The 18,575-nt window shown below is 39.9% G+C and overlaps 1 protein-coding gene across 1 annotated transcript in view; it reads left to right on the top strand.

The window, feature by feature from the left end:
- The window catches only part of Nrf1 (nuclear respiratory factor 1), a 122,445-nt gene that overhangs the window by 63,579 nt on the left and 40,291 nt on the right, over positions 1-18,575 (top strand). The window contains exons 7-10 of the mRNA XM_013020034.1: positions 7,296-7,454; positions 8,404-8,601; positions 9,743-9,844; positions 12,328-12,485. Coding sequence (XP_012875488.1) covers positions 7,296-7,454; positions 8,404-8,601; positions 9,743-9,844; positions 12,328-12,485 — 617 coding nt within the window. The remainder of the gene's footprint in view (positions 1-7,295; positions 7,455-8,403; positions 8,602-9,742; positions 9,845-12,327; positions 12,486-18,575) is intronic.

Below are 18,575 nucleotides of genomic sequence, written 5' to 3'. Positions count from 1 at the left end.
CCTCAGATCTCAGCCTCCTGAATAGCTAGGATTACAGGCGTGAGCCACCAGCGCCCGGCTAAATATAACTTTTTAAAAGGCCTTATTGCATATCCCAGCCTGTTCTTGAACTTATGATTCTACTGCCTTAGTCTCCCCAGTGCTGGGATTATAGTCATGGCCATCATGCCTGACAAACAGCATATTTTAAGCAAAGAATAAGGGTTTATTCAGAAATACTGAGAAGATTTTAATCAAATAGATTACATAGTTAGGATACAACTAAACTAGGAAGTATTTGAAGTTTATATGGTAAAGAATTAATATCCAGAACAAATTAATATGTCCTTCAAATAAAAAAATTGAAAAAATAAGCAAAGCATTAAAAATAGTTCACAGAAAAAAAAATATTCAGTAAGCGTATAAAAGGTTTCTCAACTCACTTGTAATGAAAATTATAATAGGAAGTCATTTCCCACATATCAGGTGTGAAAGAGGGTATGAGAAGGTAAGCATTGTCCTGCACTACTGGGAATGGGATTGGTATCTATTATAATGTTCAATGCATATGTCCTTTAAATAGCAACCCTATTTTTTGAATTTATAGTAAAGAAATACATATGTACCCAAAGAAGTATATACAAGTGCTATTTGTAAGTGCAAAAAAATACTGTAAACAACTAAAATAATTATTAATAGGGAAATGATTGATAAAATGGTAACCCATACCATGGACACTAAACAGCTGTTGAAAAAAGAGATTATTGGAGTTGTACAACCATGAAGAGATCTGTATGAGGGAATATTAAGTGGAAAAAAGCAAGTTGTAAAATATGTGCAATGTGGTTTTTGTTATTCACATAAAACTTCAAGGAGAGATCTAGCATGTTTCTATAAATATATAGAATTTGACCTACAAGGAAGAGTGATTTACATTCTTAAAATAAAAGAATATAGCCAGAAACTGATTAATCTGAGACTCCTGCAAAGACAAGGTTGGACTTTAAGGATAACACGTTGATGGGTGCAGGGGTGTGAGGTACAACAGCAGATGTTTGGCTTGAGAGAAAACTCTGAAGGAATCTCTAAGTATCTCCATTGACTTCACTCATTCCAAAGTTATTAGTCTTCCCAAACTGACTCTTCCATGTATGCTACAGGATGGAGAAAAGCTAGGTTTGAGAAAGCCAGTGTTTCTGTTTGCAATTCTAGGGAGAAGAGTTTCTATTTTTTTATTATTTAATTATTTATTTTTTACCAGTTCTAGGGCTTGACCTCAGAGCTTGGGCACTGTCCCTGAGCTTCTTTTTGCTCAAGGCTAGCATTTGACTGCTTGAGATACAGCACTGCTTCTGGCCTTTTCTGTTTAAATGGTACTGAGGAATCAAAGCCAGGGCTCATGCATGCTAGGCGAGCACTAAGCCACATTCCCAGCCCTCTACTGGGGTTTGAACTCATGGCCTCATACCTGCTCTGCTTTCTGGTTTGCTTGTCTGACACTCTACTGCTAAGCTGCCCCTTCAGCCTGAGAGGTACTTCTAATAACAATAACTATCTTCATCATCTCCATCAGACAGCCCTGATCAACAGTACAAATGAGTCCAAAATTGAGCAGGGAAGTAATTTGGTTTTATTTACAGTGATCCCTCTCCTATCTCAGGAGTTATGTTCCAGAGACCCCCTGCAATAGAAGAAAATTTGCAAAGTAGCATCATTAGACAGTGGTCCCACGCTATGTCGTGGTTTACTTATTGATACTTTGTGGATTTTCACCTATCACAGTGGTCTCTAGACTGTAACTCCTGCAATAGGTGAGGGTAACTCATATTTTTTTAAAACCCATGATACAGTGAAGCCGCAATAAGTGAACTGTGATACAGGAAGGGATGGCTGTACTTTTTTTTCTTTTTCTTTTTGGTCAGTCGTGGGGCTTGAACTCTAGGCTTGGGTGCTGTCCTTGCGCTCTTCAGCTCAAGGTGAGCGCTCTACCGCTTGAGCCACAGCATCACTTCCGGTTTTCTAGTGGTTTATTGGAGATAAGAGTCTCATAGACTTTCCTACCCAGGCTGGCTTTGAACCGTGATCCTCTGATCTCAACCTCCTGAGTAGCTAGGCAGCTATACTTTCTAATGCCTTTTAAATACTCATGTGGATATAATTGGGCCTTAACCTACAAGTTCTTTTTTTTTTTTTCTGATCAGTGTGGGGCTTGAACTCTGGGCCTGGGCGCTGTCCCTCAGCTCTTCAGCTCAACGCTAGCACTCTACCACTTGAGCTTAGGAATCGAACCCAGGGCCTCATGCATGCGAGGCAAGCATTCTACTACTAAGCCATCTTCCCAGCCCCACAAGTTCATAATTTTTAATTAAAATAATACCTTATTCTGCAAATGACTGCATTTATTTTCTCTGCCACATTCCTGTTTACCTATAAGGTATAAAAAGCTTGGGAGTTAAAACCAGCCTGTATTACATACAGGGAAACCCTGTCTCCAATAAAAAGAAGAAAAGAAATCCCATTTACTTGAGAGGTGGAAATGAGAATAATGGTTGGAGGCCAGTTCAAGAAAAAAATTGGCAAGCCCTCATCTTAGTCAGTAAGCCAGGAGAGGTAACATATACTGTGGCTCCAACTTTATAGGAGACTATGAGTAGGAGGATCACACTTATTCAGCATGCTTGACCTCAAAACTGTTATAGCGGGAAAATTAGTTGCCCAGCATAAAAAGAGTTAATTAATTCCTTTCCAGAAGTCACCACTGTGTCCTCATTACCAGTTAGATTAATTACTGGTCTTAGAGTTTTGGAAACCAAAGCCACTCAATGTGTTTGTTAAGGGAGGTTTGTCTATAATCCACAGGGAGACAATCAACAGGATCAGCAAAGGTAAAGCCGAAGCTCTCAGGCTGTCCTTTAATTGGGATGGATAAGCTTTCCTGGTTGCTCTCATTCTGACTCAGGGCTCTACATGGACCTAAAGTAGCCCAGCTTGGTCAATAAACTCACTCCAAACTAGTAGAGTGGAAAATATTACTCCTTCTAGGGCACAGTCAGAAAAAAGTATCAAATTCAAGTCAGTGACAATCAAAAGTAAAGATTATGTGGAAATCATACACAGTTTTATGAAATAAGGTTTTTACAAACTCTAAAAAGCCTAATCCAGGGGTTAGAGCTATATGCAGCTCAGTAGTAGAGCATTAGTTTAGTATATTTGAAGCCCTAGACTTGATCCCCAGCACCAGACAGATAGATACCAGGCATGGGGGCTCATATCTGTATTTCTAACTGCTTGGAAAGCAGATACTATAGGAAGATTATGGCTCAAGGACAGTTCACAAGACCCCATCTCAAACAGGCATGGTGATAAGAACCTATTATCCTAGCTATGTAAAAGCCATTATTTTGCCATATAAAGGATTGAACCCAGGGCCTCGCACATTCCAGACAAGTGTTCTCTCACTGAGCCACATCCCCAGCCTGCTTGTACATTTTTTAATGGTCAAAGATCCAGCAGAACAAGTTACCTAAACTAACTGTACATTCAAAGTGTGTAGTGAGAGTTCACTTTCTCAACACAAAGGAATTGGCCACGTGATCAATTCCATCTCTTCTTGGTTCTTGCATTTTTTATTTTATTTTATTTTATTTTTGGTCGTGGGGCCTGAACTCTGGACCTGGGCGCTGTCCCTCAGCTCTTCAACTCAAGGCTAGCGCTCTACCACTTGAACCACAGCGCCACTTCTGGCTTTTTCTGTCTATGTGGTGCTGAGGAATCGAACCCAGGGCCTTGAGCATGCAAGGCAAGCACTCTACCACTGAGCCACCTTCCCAGCCCAGTTCTTGCATTTTTTTGTTTCTCATTCTCAACCCAGATCTATATGAACCCACTCATCTGCCTCTGCTTTTTTCTATTTTACTCATCTTGAAATGGTAAGGATGACTATGCATTTCAGTGTCTTCAGTATTAGTAATCCATTTTAGAAAGCTCACTATTTCTTTCAATCAGATTCCTTCATTTCCCTGACTGACTTAAAAATAAGATCTCATATCCTAGAAAATTTTCTTTTTGGCAAGCTGTCATATTTGGCCTCAGAGAAATATAATAGCAGATTTAGAATTGGTGCTATGGTCTGATTCAAGTCATGATGGCTCTGCATCTTTATTTGTTTTGCATTTAGAGTAGTTATATTTGATTTTATTGGTTAGGAGAGTAGCTGGTTAGATCATCTTTTTGTTAAAAAAAAAAAAGAACAGTTTCTTATGGCAGAATCAGCATAATTAGTTGCAAATAGCTATCCATGAGGCATCTCTGTGGGAGATAAATGATCCCTACAAAGCTTCATAGAAACTAAGTACGAAATGTTAGGCCCTAAATGTTGCATGCTGTAAGAATTGTTAAGAAAGGATAGCTGATAAGTAAATTGATAATAAAACTGCCATTAATTCAGCGCAACTGCACACCTACAGACACACACACATATATCTGCCATCATTAATCTTCTTAAATTAACCCTGGATATTTGCTATTAGCATTAATGTTTTGCAGTGAAGAAAATTAAGATTTAGATAGTTAGCTTGACAGCCAGTTCTGTTTGTGTTGACAGAACTGACTGAAGAAAACTAGAATATATTTAAAGGAATATAGGACTTACGGGGTATGAAAGAATGAGTGGTGGTAAGCTGGTTTATGCCTGTGTTCTCAGCACTAGGGAGGCTAGGGCAGAAGGCTCACACATAAAAAGGCCAGCCAAGGCTCCATAGTGAGACCCCATCTCCAAGAAAAGATGAATGAATATTAAAAAAAAAACAAATGGTGACATTGGAAAAGTAGAATGGAGGGAATAGTTTAGGAAAGGAACAAATCAAAAGATGGCTCTCACTTGTAATCCTAGCTACTCTGGAAGCTAAGGATCTCAGTTCAAAGCCAGCCTGAGCAGGAAAGTCTGTGAGGCTTAGCTCCAATAAACCACCAGAAAACTGGAAGTAGCGCCGTGGTTCAAAGTGGTAGAGCTCAGAGTAGAACAAAGAATTCATGGGACTATACAGAGACTTGCCTACAGGATTAGGGCTGCTGTGGGCAATGAGTGTGGGAACTAAGTGTAGCATGAGGCCACATTGTATAGCTGGGTAGAAGTATATAGTTTAGTGGTTAAAGGCCATTTGGCTTTTTAGATTTTTGACATTCAATCTATGTAGCAGTAAGGAAAACCTGTCTAGCAAGGATATGTAGGATAAGAGATAGATAGGAGACCTATGTTTATATTTATACTTTAATATAATTTATGTCATTTATATAGTTGTGTATGTTTTATATATACATATATTTTTAATATAAATTTATTAATTTAGAGACAACCTCTCTACTTACTTTCTCCAGACTCCTTAAGGATAGATGCAAAGTTCTATCCTTTCTAGAGATGATGAGTTGCATTAAAATAAAAGGAACTTGAAAAAGTCTATAGTATCAATTTGTTCACTTGAGAAAGCTATTTTTTTAATATGAAGAGATAGAAAATGTGTGTGAGAATTAAGCCCTTTTCTGTTCTGCATATGTAAAACTACTACAAAAGACATATATTCTTAAGACGCCAGGGAAAGTGACTTTGAGATGCACTTTCTTAAAATAACTAAAGGAATGACCTCATGAGCCAGCTGATAGCATGGCTTTGCAAATGGATACATTTCTATTCAGTCTGCTCCTTGATGCCACAGAGCCAAATATATACAAAGTGTGCTGTATCATATCCTGTAGTCAGGTCAGGAGACTGTCTGGGAGTGGAGGCCCTTAAGAAGAGAAGTGAAGTGGCAGGAGGAGCACCGGAATTAACAGTATAAAATCTGTGAACTAGACCATCTTTATAAGGTTGGCATTGCTGATCTGAATTCATAATTTCCTGTTATGTAATCATTTGTATTACCTTCTGGTAAGATAAAAATATTTATTTTTGCCGATGCCGGTAGCTCACGCCTGTAATCCTAGCTACTCAGGAGGCTGAGATCTGAGGATCACTGTTCGAAGCCAGCCAGGCAGGAAAGTCTGAGACCACCAGAATTAACCAGTTAACCACCAGAAGACCAGAAGTGGCACTATGGCTCAAGTGGTAGAGCACTTGCTTTAAGCTGAAGAGCTGAGGGACAGCACCCAGGCCCAGAGTTCAGGCCCCATGACCAACAACCCCCCCCCAAAAAAAAAGAAAAAAGAAAAAAATGTGTATTTATTATAAGGCTACCTGACAGATAAGCTCTACAGTAAAGTGTTACTATAATCATTCTCTCTCATATTTGTATCTTTTTCCTCTGCTTATACAAGTGCCCTCTTCTTCTATCTCACCCCCCCTCCCTCCCACCTTCTCATAAACAAGTCCTTGAGCCTTAGTCCTTGCTCAAAATGCCTGTCCTCTTTTTTTTTTTTGACAATACTGGGGTTTAAACTTAGGGCTTTATACTTGCTAGGTAGATGCTACCACTAGAGCCACTCTTCTCTCTTATACCACAGAGTCAATGCAGATGTGTCTTTAGTGGATGCAGAATACTGCTCACTTCAGTAGTGTTGTAGATCCTTGGCTGTGTTGTAGACAACCAGGTTAAAAGGAGAGCAGGAGGTCTAGAAAGCGTTCAAAGATTATAACTTGGTGAGCTGCTTTACTTGCCTTAAATCATAAATGATGAAGACTATTCATAAAGTAAATTTTTTTCCTCAGCATATACAGACTGTGGTTACCATGCCAGGAAATAAAGAAGTATGACAATGGACTCTGATTTAAAACCTGCTTGTTAATGATTTTGACTTGTAAAATAAATCTGAATGTACTGTATTTAGAATCACATAGGAGTTGGGTATGGTGGTACACACCTGTAATTCCAGGAGGCTGAAGCAGGAGGATCTCAAGTCCCTGGACTACATAGCAAGTTCCATGTCAGTCTAGGTTATAAATCAAGACTGTCTCTAAAATAATTAATACAAATTTTACTGTAGTGTATATATGAGGCTCACCAACAGCAGAATGGCTTTCTAGGAACTTTCTAGAAGAATTTTAGAGTCATTTTCCTGCTTTTGTAAGAGGAAAGTGTATTTTCATGTATTTTATAAAGGAAAAAAGTTCACAAAATGCAGCTTTAGATGCTCTTACGTGTTTACTTCAAGTACCCAGGCCAGCTTTGTTAACCTGTAGAAAATAATGGTTCACAGCAATCACATTTGGGATTTTCTAGGACCCTTCAGGAAAGCTCTCTATCTTATAATCTTAGTGTTTGGGAGAAGACATACACATTTTTAGGTATCTTTCATGAGTACTGATTACCATGCTTCCCTTCCAGGCCCAGCTTCGGGCATTTATCCCAGAGATGCTCAAGTACTCCACAGGTCGGGGAAAACCAGGCTGGGGAAAAGAAAGCTGCAAGCCCATTTGGTGGCCCGAAGACATTCCATGGGCGAATGTCCGGAGTGATGTCCGCACAGAAGAGCAGAAGCAGAGGGTGAGGATTTTCTTGGCCTGAGTTGCCCATTGCTTTTTTATTATATATCGTTACTTCAGTTTTCATCTTTTCTTGGTGCTTAAATGTTTAAAAATATGTAATCAATTGCATTCCTCCAAATAAGTCTTGCTTTTGCACTTATTCTTTATAATTGCCTTTTAAAGCACCGTTAATTTTTTGAGATGCTTGGAGAAACTAGAGAGACTTGAAATGAAAATATTAATCAACTGAAGACTTAGAAGTCATTTTGGGGAATGGGAAGGTGGCTCAGTGGTAGAGAGCTTGCTTTACATACATGAGACCCTGGGTTCTATTCCTCAGCACCACATAAGCAGAAAGGGCTGGAAGTGGCGCTGTGGCTCAAGTGGTAGAGTGCTAGTCTTGAGCTGAAGAGCTGAGGGACAGTGCCCAGAGTTCAGGCCCCACAACCAAAAAAAAAGAAAGAAAGAATGAAAAAAAAAGTATTGAAAAATATACATATGGAATTAGAAAGAGATGAAAAATCTACCAAGTGCATCTGCTGGTAACAAAACTTGGAGAAGCAGGATTAAACTAGATAATGTCCCTTTTTCTACATGTTTGATTTTTTTATTCCACTTGGAAGTTTAGTGATAAATCTTAATATAATGTTGCTAGCCATAGTAATCATCATCATCATTATTATTATTATGTAGTTGTACAAAGGGGTTACAATAAATAATAATTTTTTTGAGAAGAGTGATCTGAGTTCTTCAGAATAGAATAGCATCCAAAACCTAAATGCTGAACCCAGTTTAGATCAGAAAGGAAACCAGGGGAAACCTTTGTTTCAGAATCACTTTGTGGGAAATAATCCTACGGGCATTACTCTGTATGAGGTCTGATCAGTAAACAGCTGACTATTCCATAGTGAGACTAAATATCAATGTTTCTTGTAGCTTAACATGCTCTTCTGATCTTTTGGTCACAGGTTTCATGGACCCAGGCACTACGGACCATAGTTAAAAACTGTTACAGACAACATGGGCGGGAGGATCTTTTGTATGCTTTTGAAGATCAGCAAACACAAACACAGGCCACCACCACGCACAGTATAGCCCATCTTGTACCATCACAAACTGTGGTGCAGACCTTCAGCAACCCAGACGGCACTGTCTCGCTTATCCAGGTGAGTAAGCTTGACAGTTACAGGGAGATGGGTGAGTGAGCATCTCATTTCAAACTAGAATAGGCATTATTGTGCCAATTCTTGTCTGAACTTCATAAGCTCCCCTGGTTCTCCCACTAAAGTTTACTTTTGAACTATATTTTATGGCTCAATGTTTTGTTTGTTTGTTTGTTTGTTTAATGATCAAACCTTAGAGCTTCCTGCATCTAGGCAAGTGTTCTGCTACTCAACCGCATCCCTGGCCTTTGAACAGTATTCAATTACTTTTTTTTTTTTCTTAATTCAGAGCTATATGTGCCTTCCTGGACATTTCCAAATAAAGCACCTGAAAATTGCTTCATTTTTCATTATTAGTGGCCAGGAAATATTCCTTCTAAATTACCTCTTCTGAGGTAAAGCACAGTTTATTGATATAAAGGGAACTTCTGAAGTTCAAGTTAGGATAAGAGTTGGATAACGAATACATTTCTTTGAAAGACAGCAAGCAAGATTTTCTACTGTATGCTTCTACTCACCCTTCCTCTCTCCCTCCCTTCAAGATGAAGTCTCTCAGTATGTGGCCTCAAACTCTCAGCTCATTACCTGACTTATATAGCTGTAACCTCTGTATATCATCTTTACACTAAAATATAAAAATAAACAAAGAGTTGGAAACTGGTTGACACTGGACACATAATAAAACACAATAGCTCTTCTAATATTGTTTTATATGGTTAAAATAACATTCTAGAATAAAATAAAATTCATACTAACTCTGATAAGTTTTTTGATTGTTATTTTGTTTGTTTGCCAGACCTGGGTGCTGTCCTTGAGCCTGTTTGTGCTCAAGGCTAGCTCTCTACCACTTGAGCCACAGCACAACTTCTGGCTTTTTTGAGTAGTTTATTGGAGATAAGAGTCTCAGGGTGACTTTTCTGCCTGGGCTGGCTTCAAAACTACAATCTTCAGATCTCAGCCTCCTGAGTAGCTAGTATTACAGGTGTGAGCTTCTGGTGCCCAGCTCTGACAAGTTTTACAACACATTTCACATCACAAAGCATATGAATCCTTATACTGAACTTGTGATGAGCTCTTGCTTGTAAGTCAAGAGGAGACAGAGGGCCTGTCTACTGCTAACTTACCACTTCTTGTGTTTTGGTAGGTTGGTACAGGGGCAACAGTAGCCACATTGGCTGATGCTTCAGAACTGCCAACCACAGTCACTGTTGCCCAAGTGAATTATTCTGCTGTGGCTGATGGAGAGGTAAGAAAAGATTCTGTCTGCAACTACTTAAGTATCTGAGTGGACAGATGAGGTGGAGGTAAGGATCCAGAAGATGAAGTAGCTTCCACATCTTTAACATTATGTTACTGGGGCCCTTTTGTATCATACTATGACAGTTTAAGAAAGTATCTTAGGCTGCATATGTTAATCATAACAATTAGAACTGATAGAGTACTACAACCCAAACTCAGCAGTTAGGAACTTAGAATTTTACATTTCCAGTATAGCATTTTTCAATAAGGTGTGGTTATCCCTTAATACTTTTATGAGAAAGACCTTTTTGGGGTCTGGTGTGCAACAATCTGAGTAGTTAAAAGAAATAAAAATTCTCTTAAGCAGTTTAAAGTTAGCTAAGAGTAAGTACAAATTTATAGACATTTAGAATTGAATAAGGAAAGAATTTCAAAAATGGAGTAAACTATATTAAAAATATGCAACTTTATTTTGATGGGAAATTTAAAACTACAAATGGCCTGAGAATTAATTTTGCTGTATGCTAGGACTGGTTATGTTTACTGCGTTAGGTGTCAGAATAATCAGAGGAAAGTGGTATCTAATAACACTGGAAGAACCAAAAAACCACTACCACTATACAGACATTAAAGACATGAATATAAAATAGAATCATCAACACATATAATGGTTTTGCAAATTATATGACACATTTTAATGGATTTTAATGAATATCAATTTAGCTGAAGTATGGATAGGCTCAAAAGCAAGTAAGAAAATGTAACTAAAGAGTATGTTCTGCTGGGTGCCCGCAGCTGGTACCTGTAAGCTTAGCTACTCAGGAGGCTGAGATCTGAAGATTGCACTTTGAAGCCAGTATGGGCAGGAAAGTCCCTGAGATTCTTATCTCCAGTTTACCTGGAAAGAGCCAGAAGTGAATCTGTGGCTCAAGTGTTAGAGTGATAGCCTTGAGCAAAAACACCTAAGGCACAGCTAAAGGAATAGCACCTGGGCTCAACAGGAGCAAAGGATGGGGCATGGGAGTTAAGGTTCCTACCTAAGATAGCAGTACACTCCATGCATTGAGGTGTGAAAATGGGGGATGGTCACCTCTAGCTAGAGGTATTTGGCACCAAGGTTTGAAGGGCCCCTAGGTATAGTGGGTCTCTCTAACAAACATGCCTAGAAGCCAATGGGATAACATCTGAATAGCTTCACTTCTTGGGGCTTGACACTTTCTTTGGGACATGATGACATCCAAGTACACTGACTTCTAACAAATAGGAAAAGAGAGCAACAGGAGTTCAAACAAACACACCCAAAGCACAGATTCCAGGAGAGAAATTTAGAGGTGATAATGCAAAAGTGGATTTATCACCTGGCATACTTCTGATTTAAAAATCTCTCCCTCAGTCAAGTACTGGTGGCTCACATCTGTAATCCTAGCTGAGATCTAAGGATCACGGTTCAAAGACAGGCCATGAGACCCTTATCTCCAATAAACTACCAGAAAAGCCACAAAGTATAGCTGTGGCTAAAGTGGTAGAGCACTAGCCTTGAGAAAAAGAAGCTTAGGGACAGTACTTAGGACCTGACTTCAAACCCCAGGACTGGCATGAAAAAACAAACAAACTTCCTCCATTTCTCCTGTTTCTCCTCTGCCATTTACTCTTATCCCCATTAATTTCATCCCTATCATTTAACTTCCTTAAAGTGCACCGCAGCCAGATAAGGTGGCAACACTTGAGAGGCTCAAAGTTGAGAATTTGAGGCCACATAGCAAGACCCCATCTGAAAGGAAGGAAGGAAGGAAAGGAGGGAGGGAAGGAAGAAGGGAAGGAGGGAGGGTGAGTGAATAGAAGTATACTATACAGTGGAAAGTCTTGCTTGCTGTCTTCCAAAGTATTTTATGTTTTTGTTTTTGTTTGGTTTGGTTTTTTGGAATAGAGTCTTGCTATGTAGGCTCAGATAGCCCTGGCCTCGACCCTTCTGTTTAAGCCTCCTGAATGCTAAAATTACAAGTGTGTACCACCTCACTTGGTCCAAAAATTATTTTCAATAGTTTCTTTTATGTGTCCTTCCTGAATTTCCTTATGCAAATGAAAATAAATTCATATATATATTTATATATATATATACATATATATGTGCACACACACACACATATATATATTCTAATTCCCCCACTTTTTATACAAAGAATACCATATTGAAAACTATATTGCTGCATTGTAGGTCACATTGATTTAAAAGTTTGTTATTAAAATGCTTCTAAAAATCAAAACCAGGGGCTGGGAATGTGGCTTAGTGGTAGAGTGTTTGCCTTGCATGCATGAGTTCAGTTCCTCAAAACCACATAAACAGAAAAGACCAGAAGTAGAGCTATGGCTCAAGTGATAGAGTACTAACAGTACCCAGTCCCTGAGTTCAAGCCTCATGACTGACCAAAAATATAAAAATAAAAACCTGTTTATGTTTTTATTTTAACTGGCTTGTCCTTTCTGTCTCAGGTAGAACAAAATTGGGCCACATTACAAGGAGGTGAGATGACTATCCAGACAACGCAAGCATCAGAGGCCACCCAGGCTGTAGCATCATTGGCAGAGGCCGCAGTGGCAGCTTCTCAGGAGATGCAACAGGGAGCTACTGTCACCATGGCACTCAACAGGTGGAGGCAAGGGTGGGGAAATCAGTGAGCACTACAGATCTGTCCCTAGACAGAAATGCTTTTCCTTAGTCAACAGTTGGAACTAATGCCGTCAGCCTGTAGGATATTGTAGGTTGGTTTTATTTTTTTTAAGTGTTTTTAAATTTGCTTTTGTAGTTATTGGAATCAAACCCAGGATTGTGTGTTTGAAGGGTGCTCTTGAATGGGTAGTCCAGTAAGAAATTGTTTGTAAAACTCAATTGTCAGTTTCCTGCTTGGTTCTTTCTGTGGCTTACAGTTAGGAAACATCATCTTTGTATCATTCCTCTTTATTCGTAACACAATTTTATTTTCAACAGACCCAGGCATGTTAATTAACTGTTAAGAGTGTGGGCTTTGAAGCCAGACTACCTGTGTTTGAAACAGCTCTGTCATTTGCTAACTGGTTGACCTTGCTATTTTAAACTGTCAGTGCCCAGGCTTTCCTCTTATGTATGCAGGGAAATAACTATAACTGCCTTGTGGGGCATTATAAGAACTAAATTACTATAGGTGAGATCCTTGGGTCAGTGTTGGGTGTGTAATAAAGATTGCTGTCAGATGCAGCAGCTATTAGTCTCCCATAGTGAGTGAACTTGGTAAAATTGTAAATAGAGAAGAGCATTCCAGCTGGGTGCTGATGGCTCATGCCTGTAATCCTAGCTACTCAGGAGGCTGAGATCTGAGGATCAGGTACAAAGCCAGCCTGGGCTGGGCAAGAAAGTCCGTGAGACTCTTGTCTCCAATAAAACCACCAGAAAACTGGAAGTGGTGCTATGGTTCAAGGGTAGAGCGCTAGCCTTGAGCTGAAGAGCTGAGGGACAGCGTCCAGGCCTAGAGTTCAAGCCCTACAACCGACAGAGAGAGAGAGAAAGGGAAGGAGAGAGAGAGGGAGAGAGAGAGAAGAGAGAGGGAGGGGGAGAGAGAGAGCATTCCAGCACATAGTTTCAGTTCCCAAAGAAACCATGCTCTCATTAGAGAGACTAGGGTCAGTAAAATACCTAGCAAATGATATTAGAATGTACAATAAACTCGTACCTTAGTGAATTTATCGCACATGGTTATGATCAAGTGCCATAATCATCAAAAGAAAGTTCAGACTCAAAACTTTATAATTCTCAAACCTAAATTATGCAATGAATTGTTACAGAGAAGTTCTCATGTTAGCAGCAGTTGTAGCTTAATCATTATGTGATCCACTATTTGTTCTCCTGCCCTTAATTCTTATGTAATAATGCTTCTGAAAAAGCAGATGGTGCCCAAAAAAGTAAGTAAAGTAAAAGTTATGGTAATCCTCCCAGCTAAAAAGGATGTGCAATGTGCTTAATTGAAATGCTAAGACGAACATTTGAGACTTGTTGAAAGGTAGCATGTCTTCAGCGGAAGTTAGATAGCATTATGGGAAAATGGACCAAGCATCTGAAGTAAAATGCTGAATACTCTGCATCCCAGTTGTTCATGGTTTTTCTCAGCAATGGTTACCTTAGAACGCTGGTCCCATAGACATTACTATGGAATTGTTTAATACAGACTATGAACATTTTAAAATTCAAAGGAGGGCATCACCTCCCCCAAAGTATAAAAACCAGCTGAAATTTAGATCAATGGGGCATAGATGGAGAAGCTTGGTGGTTGTCTGTGCAAATAGTATCTCATATGAGACTCTACTGAGCGCTAGTTGAGAAGGGGTTTCTAGGGTTACAGATTCTGGTTTGAATCCAGCACCAGCACTTACTATTAGTTGCCCTTGAGGATTAGTTTTCTTCCTCATTATTAGAAAAATATTACTCATCGTGCACACTCAGTGAAGTGGTCTTTGTAAAACCCTTCTCAAACCAGACGCCGGTGGCTCATGCCTGTAATCCTAGCCACTCAAAAGGCTGAGATCTCAGGATGGCGGTTCAGAGCCAGCCTAGGCAAGAAAGTCTGTAAGACTCTTATCTCCAATTAACCTCCAGAAAACCAGAAATGGAGTTGTGGCTTAAAATGGTAGAGTACTAGCCTTGAGCAAAAAATGCTCAGGAACAGAACCCAGGCCCTGAGTTCAAGCCCCACAACTGACCAAAAATAAAACCCTTCTCAGGGTTACCAGTTCATTCTCACTACTTAAGGAATTGTATCTATTGCCGCTTACATCATATTTCAAGGAGTTGAGGTTGCAGCTATATGGCAGAGGACTTGTCTACAATGTGTGAGATCCTACATTCAGTCTCATATTAAAAAAATTATACTTCAAGATTTGTCTATAGAACCAAAAATAGTGAGAAGTGATTATAAAATCAGGAAGAGGCAGTCTATGTATACCTTGTTAAAAAGCTTGGAAACTAAATAAAAATGGAGATAGTGGCTAATTTGAGGAGGAAATAGACAGGACTTGTTGTTTGATAAGAAATAGAAGACTGGGGCTGGGAAGGTGGATCAGTGGTAGAATGCTTGCCTTGCATGCATGAGGCCCTGGGTTTGATTCCTCAGTACCACATAAGCATAAAAAAGCCGGAAGTGGCACTGTGGCTCAAGTGGTAGGGTGCTAGCCTTGAGCTGAAGAGCTGAGGGACAGCGCCCAGGCCCAGAGTTCAGGCCCCACAACAGAAAGAAAGAGAGAGAGAGAGAGAATAGAATATTGAAAAATATACTTGTGTGCATGTATGCATGCGTACACACACACACACACACACACACACACACCGCATTTGTCCCCTCAGATTAATATACTTGTGTGCATGTATGCATGCGAACACACACACACCGCATTTGTCCCCTCAGATTAATATACTTGTGTGCATGTATGCATGCGTGTACACACACACACACACACACACACCGCATTTGTCCCCTCAGATTACCAAGTGAGTCTTTGAGTAACCTGAGATTGAAACTCTTCAAAAATTTCCTTAGACAGTGGCTCAGTCCCACACCTTCCTTTAAGAGAGCATACCCATATAAAGCCACGATCATATGGAAAGCCTCATCCTTTCAGTCTAGTAATCCTTCACTGTGACTTTAGGCCTAACAAGCCATCAGTAAAGGCCAGCAAAATGTGATCCCTCCTACAGTAGACATCTTGGATATTCCAGTGAAGTGTGAGTATCCTGGGAACCTGTATATCGTGGAAACTCTGAGACACATTCTAGCTCCCCTTGCTGTGAGGACCAGGGCTTGTTTCTAAAGTCAGCAAGGTAATGGTGTCCCCTGAGAGCTTGTTAACAAACTTGAATGCAGCTGATGTGGCTACAGTGTTTACTCCAAAGGAAGGAGAATGTGGTTCACTGTGGCATGAAGGAGGAGTAAAGAGATGTTGAAATCTGTTTGCAATCAGACAGACCAATGCCCCACTGAGCCTAGAGAAGGTGATGTGTTACAGCTTCTTACAGCTATAGTTATAGCTTGCTACAGTCTAATGTCTTCATCAGGAGGAGTAGATTTAAGCATCCCCTTGGTGATTGCATCTCTGTAGAGGAGATGCAATGGAATTCTCTATCCCCTGTCCTGGCAGCCTTTCCACAGAGTTTGTTTTTGGAAGTCATCATTGAAAAATAGAGAAATCTGGCCTTTGTTCTTGTGTTAACAAAGAGATTTCATAATCTGCCCCTTCAGCCTATCTCTATTTCAGGTGCAGATGGAACAAACATGGTTCTCTAATAACTACCTGCACTGCTGCTGCACTGTAAACAGCAGATGTGGGCACAGGGGAGAAAAGAGAGGCCAGCTGTGGGGAATGGCAGGTGGGGAACTAAGCAGGCACAGGCCTCCTCCAGCTATTAGAGGGGAAGGGGATCAGGATGGATGCAGGACACACCTGTTTTTCAACCATGCTGTTAAAAGAATTTTGTGCAGCAAGTCAGAACACAGACCTGGAGCTCCACAGTTTTAACACATCCTACCTGCATAAAAATCCAATGCACCTATTTTTTTAATATAATTTTTTGTTGTTATTAAGGTACTTTACAGAGGGGTTACTATTTCGTGTCAAATGATGAGTATATTTCTTTTTTTGGACAATGTTACCCCTTATTCGCTTTCCCCCAGTTTCTCCTGCCAATCCAACTATTTCCAAAATAAAGAATAAATCAGCACTTTTAGGAAGGAGGTACAAAGGGAATAAAGGTGAACAAATTAAGAACAGAAAATCATAGCTTCAGGGCAAACAAACAAACAAAGCCAAATACCTATTCGGCCCTGACAATCAAAGAGAAAAGAAAATGATTCCATTCCAGGAGCCAATGGCTCATGCCTGTAATCCTAGCTACTCAGGAAGCTGAGACCTGAGCCCTGGCAAGAAAGCCCGTGTGACTCTTATCTCCAATAAACCACTCAGAAACCCAGAAGTGGCACTGTGGCTCAAGTGGTAGAGTACTAGACTTGAGCTGAAGAGCTGAGAGACAGCGCCCAGGCCCAGAGTTCAAGCCCCACAACGAGGAGGGGCGGGGGGCGGGGGGGGGATTTCATCATTTACTTGCTGATACAGTGAAGAGTTGAAATTGCATTATTTTGGTTAGGCTGTTCTAGACTTATAATTGCTCTTAATGGGGTCTTCCTTCAAAGACAGCTCTCAAATATGCCCAGCATGCCTTGCATACATAGATACATGATACAAGTAGGTAGACTAAGCCTACATTCATCCTAGTCAGAGCTTGCAGTGCACGGAAATGTTGACACAGAGTAGTTCTTGTCTCTACTGGGCATGGGGCTGTGGCAGCACTGTGAAAACAGATGCTTTGATCACCTCTACTCCTCAAGGAACCTGGAATTTCCCCTTGTTTAGCTGCAGAGACCTTGCTTTAAAGGGACTGAACCATATTTTTAAATAAAATTTCACACTGCTGGACACTGGTGGCTCATGCCTGTAATCCCAGCTACTTAGGCTGGAATCTCAGGGTCTAAAATCTGAAATCTGAGTGGAAAAGTTCATTGAGACTCTTATCTATAGTTAACCACCAAAAAACCAGAAACGTAGCTGTGACTCAAAAATGGTAGAGCACCAGTCTTGAGTGCAAAGGTAAAGGCAGAGCACTCTGGCCGAGTTCAATTCCAGTACTGACAAATAAATAAATATTTTTCTCTTATTCTTTTTATTGTTAACAGACAAATGAATACTATACATATTTATGGGACCATGTCATATTTCATTAAACATTTATTTTTAAGATAAAATATTATTGACAAAATTGGAAACATTAAAATATGACTTTAACATATGTACTGATATTAGCCCAATAAAATGAGATATAATACAGATCAGAAATCCTTTCTGGAAACATTGGGCAAAATCTATGCAACTGTTGAAAACTTAATGATTAAAAGTTAATGAGTGGGCTAGGAAGGTGGCTCAGTGATAGAGTGCTTGCCTTGAATGCACGAGGCCCTGGGTTTGATTCCTCAGCACCATATAAGCAGAAAAAGCCAGAAGTGGTGCTGTGGCTGAAGTCGTAGGGCTCTGAAGAGCTGAGGGACAGCGCCCAGGCCCAGAGTTCAAGCCCCACAACCAACAAAAAAAAAAAAGAAAAGTTAATGAGAACCTTTTATTTGTCGATCTGATTTGGAAATGGCATTTCTCTAAAAGTTGTAATGATGGCTCAGGAACATTTTAATCATTTTAAGTAAAACTTTAACTTTTTCTAAGTTTCATTTGGTTGTTTCCATGAAATTTAGTGCAAATGGTTAGAATCATTTTAAAAATCATAGGTCCACTGACTACACAAAGTCCTCATAGTTTTTATGTCCTCTGTAACAACCCACCCATCCGGTTATTACTCTGCTCCTGATAGCGTGGAATAATTAGCTTGTCAATCTGTAACCCCCGCTAGACGCAACATCCCAGACTGTTTTAGGTTGTTGTTGGTGCCTAGCTTTTCTTCTGCCTTTCTTGGAAAGGAATTAAAATATTTATAGCCTCACATAGTCTACAGTGGACAGGATTGTGGACAATTATACCATGTTAGGGTCCAAGGAGCTACCTTCTTCTCCATTGCCCAGGAAACTCACAGCATGTCTTAAGGGTGTATATTTTATAAAGTCTCAGGTAAAAGTATAGATATTTCATTAAAAATCCATGGGCTGGGGCTGGGAAGGTGG

This window comes from Dipodomys ordii, unplaced genomic scaffold (genome assembly GCF_000151885.1).
Source record: "Dipodomys ordii isolate 6190 unplaced genomic scaffold, Dord_2.0 Scaffold48, whole genome shotgun sequence".
NCBI classification, from domain to species: Eukaryota; Metazoa; Chordata; class Mammalia; order Rodentia; family Heteromyidae; genus Dipodomys; species Dipodomys ordii.
The sequence above is the reverse complement of the archived record's forward strand: the minus strand, read 5'-3'. Positions and strand labels throughout refer to the sequence as shown.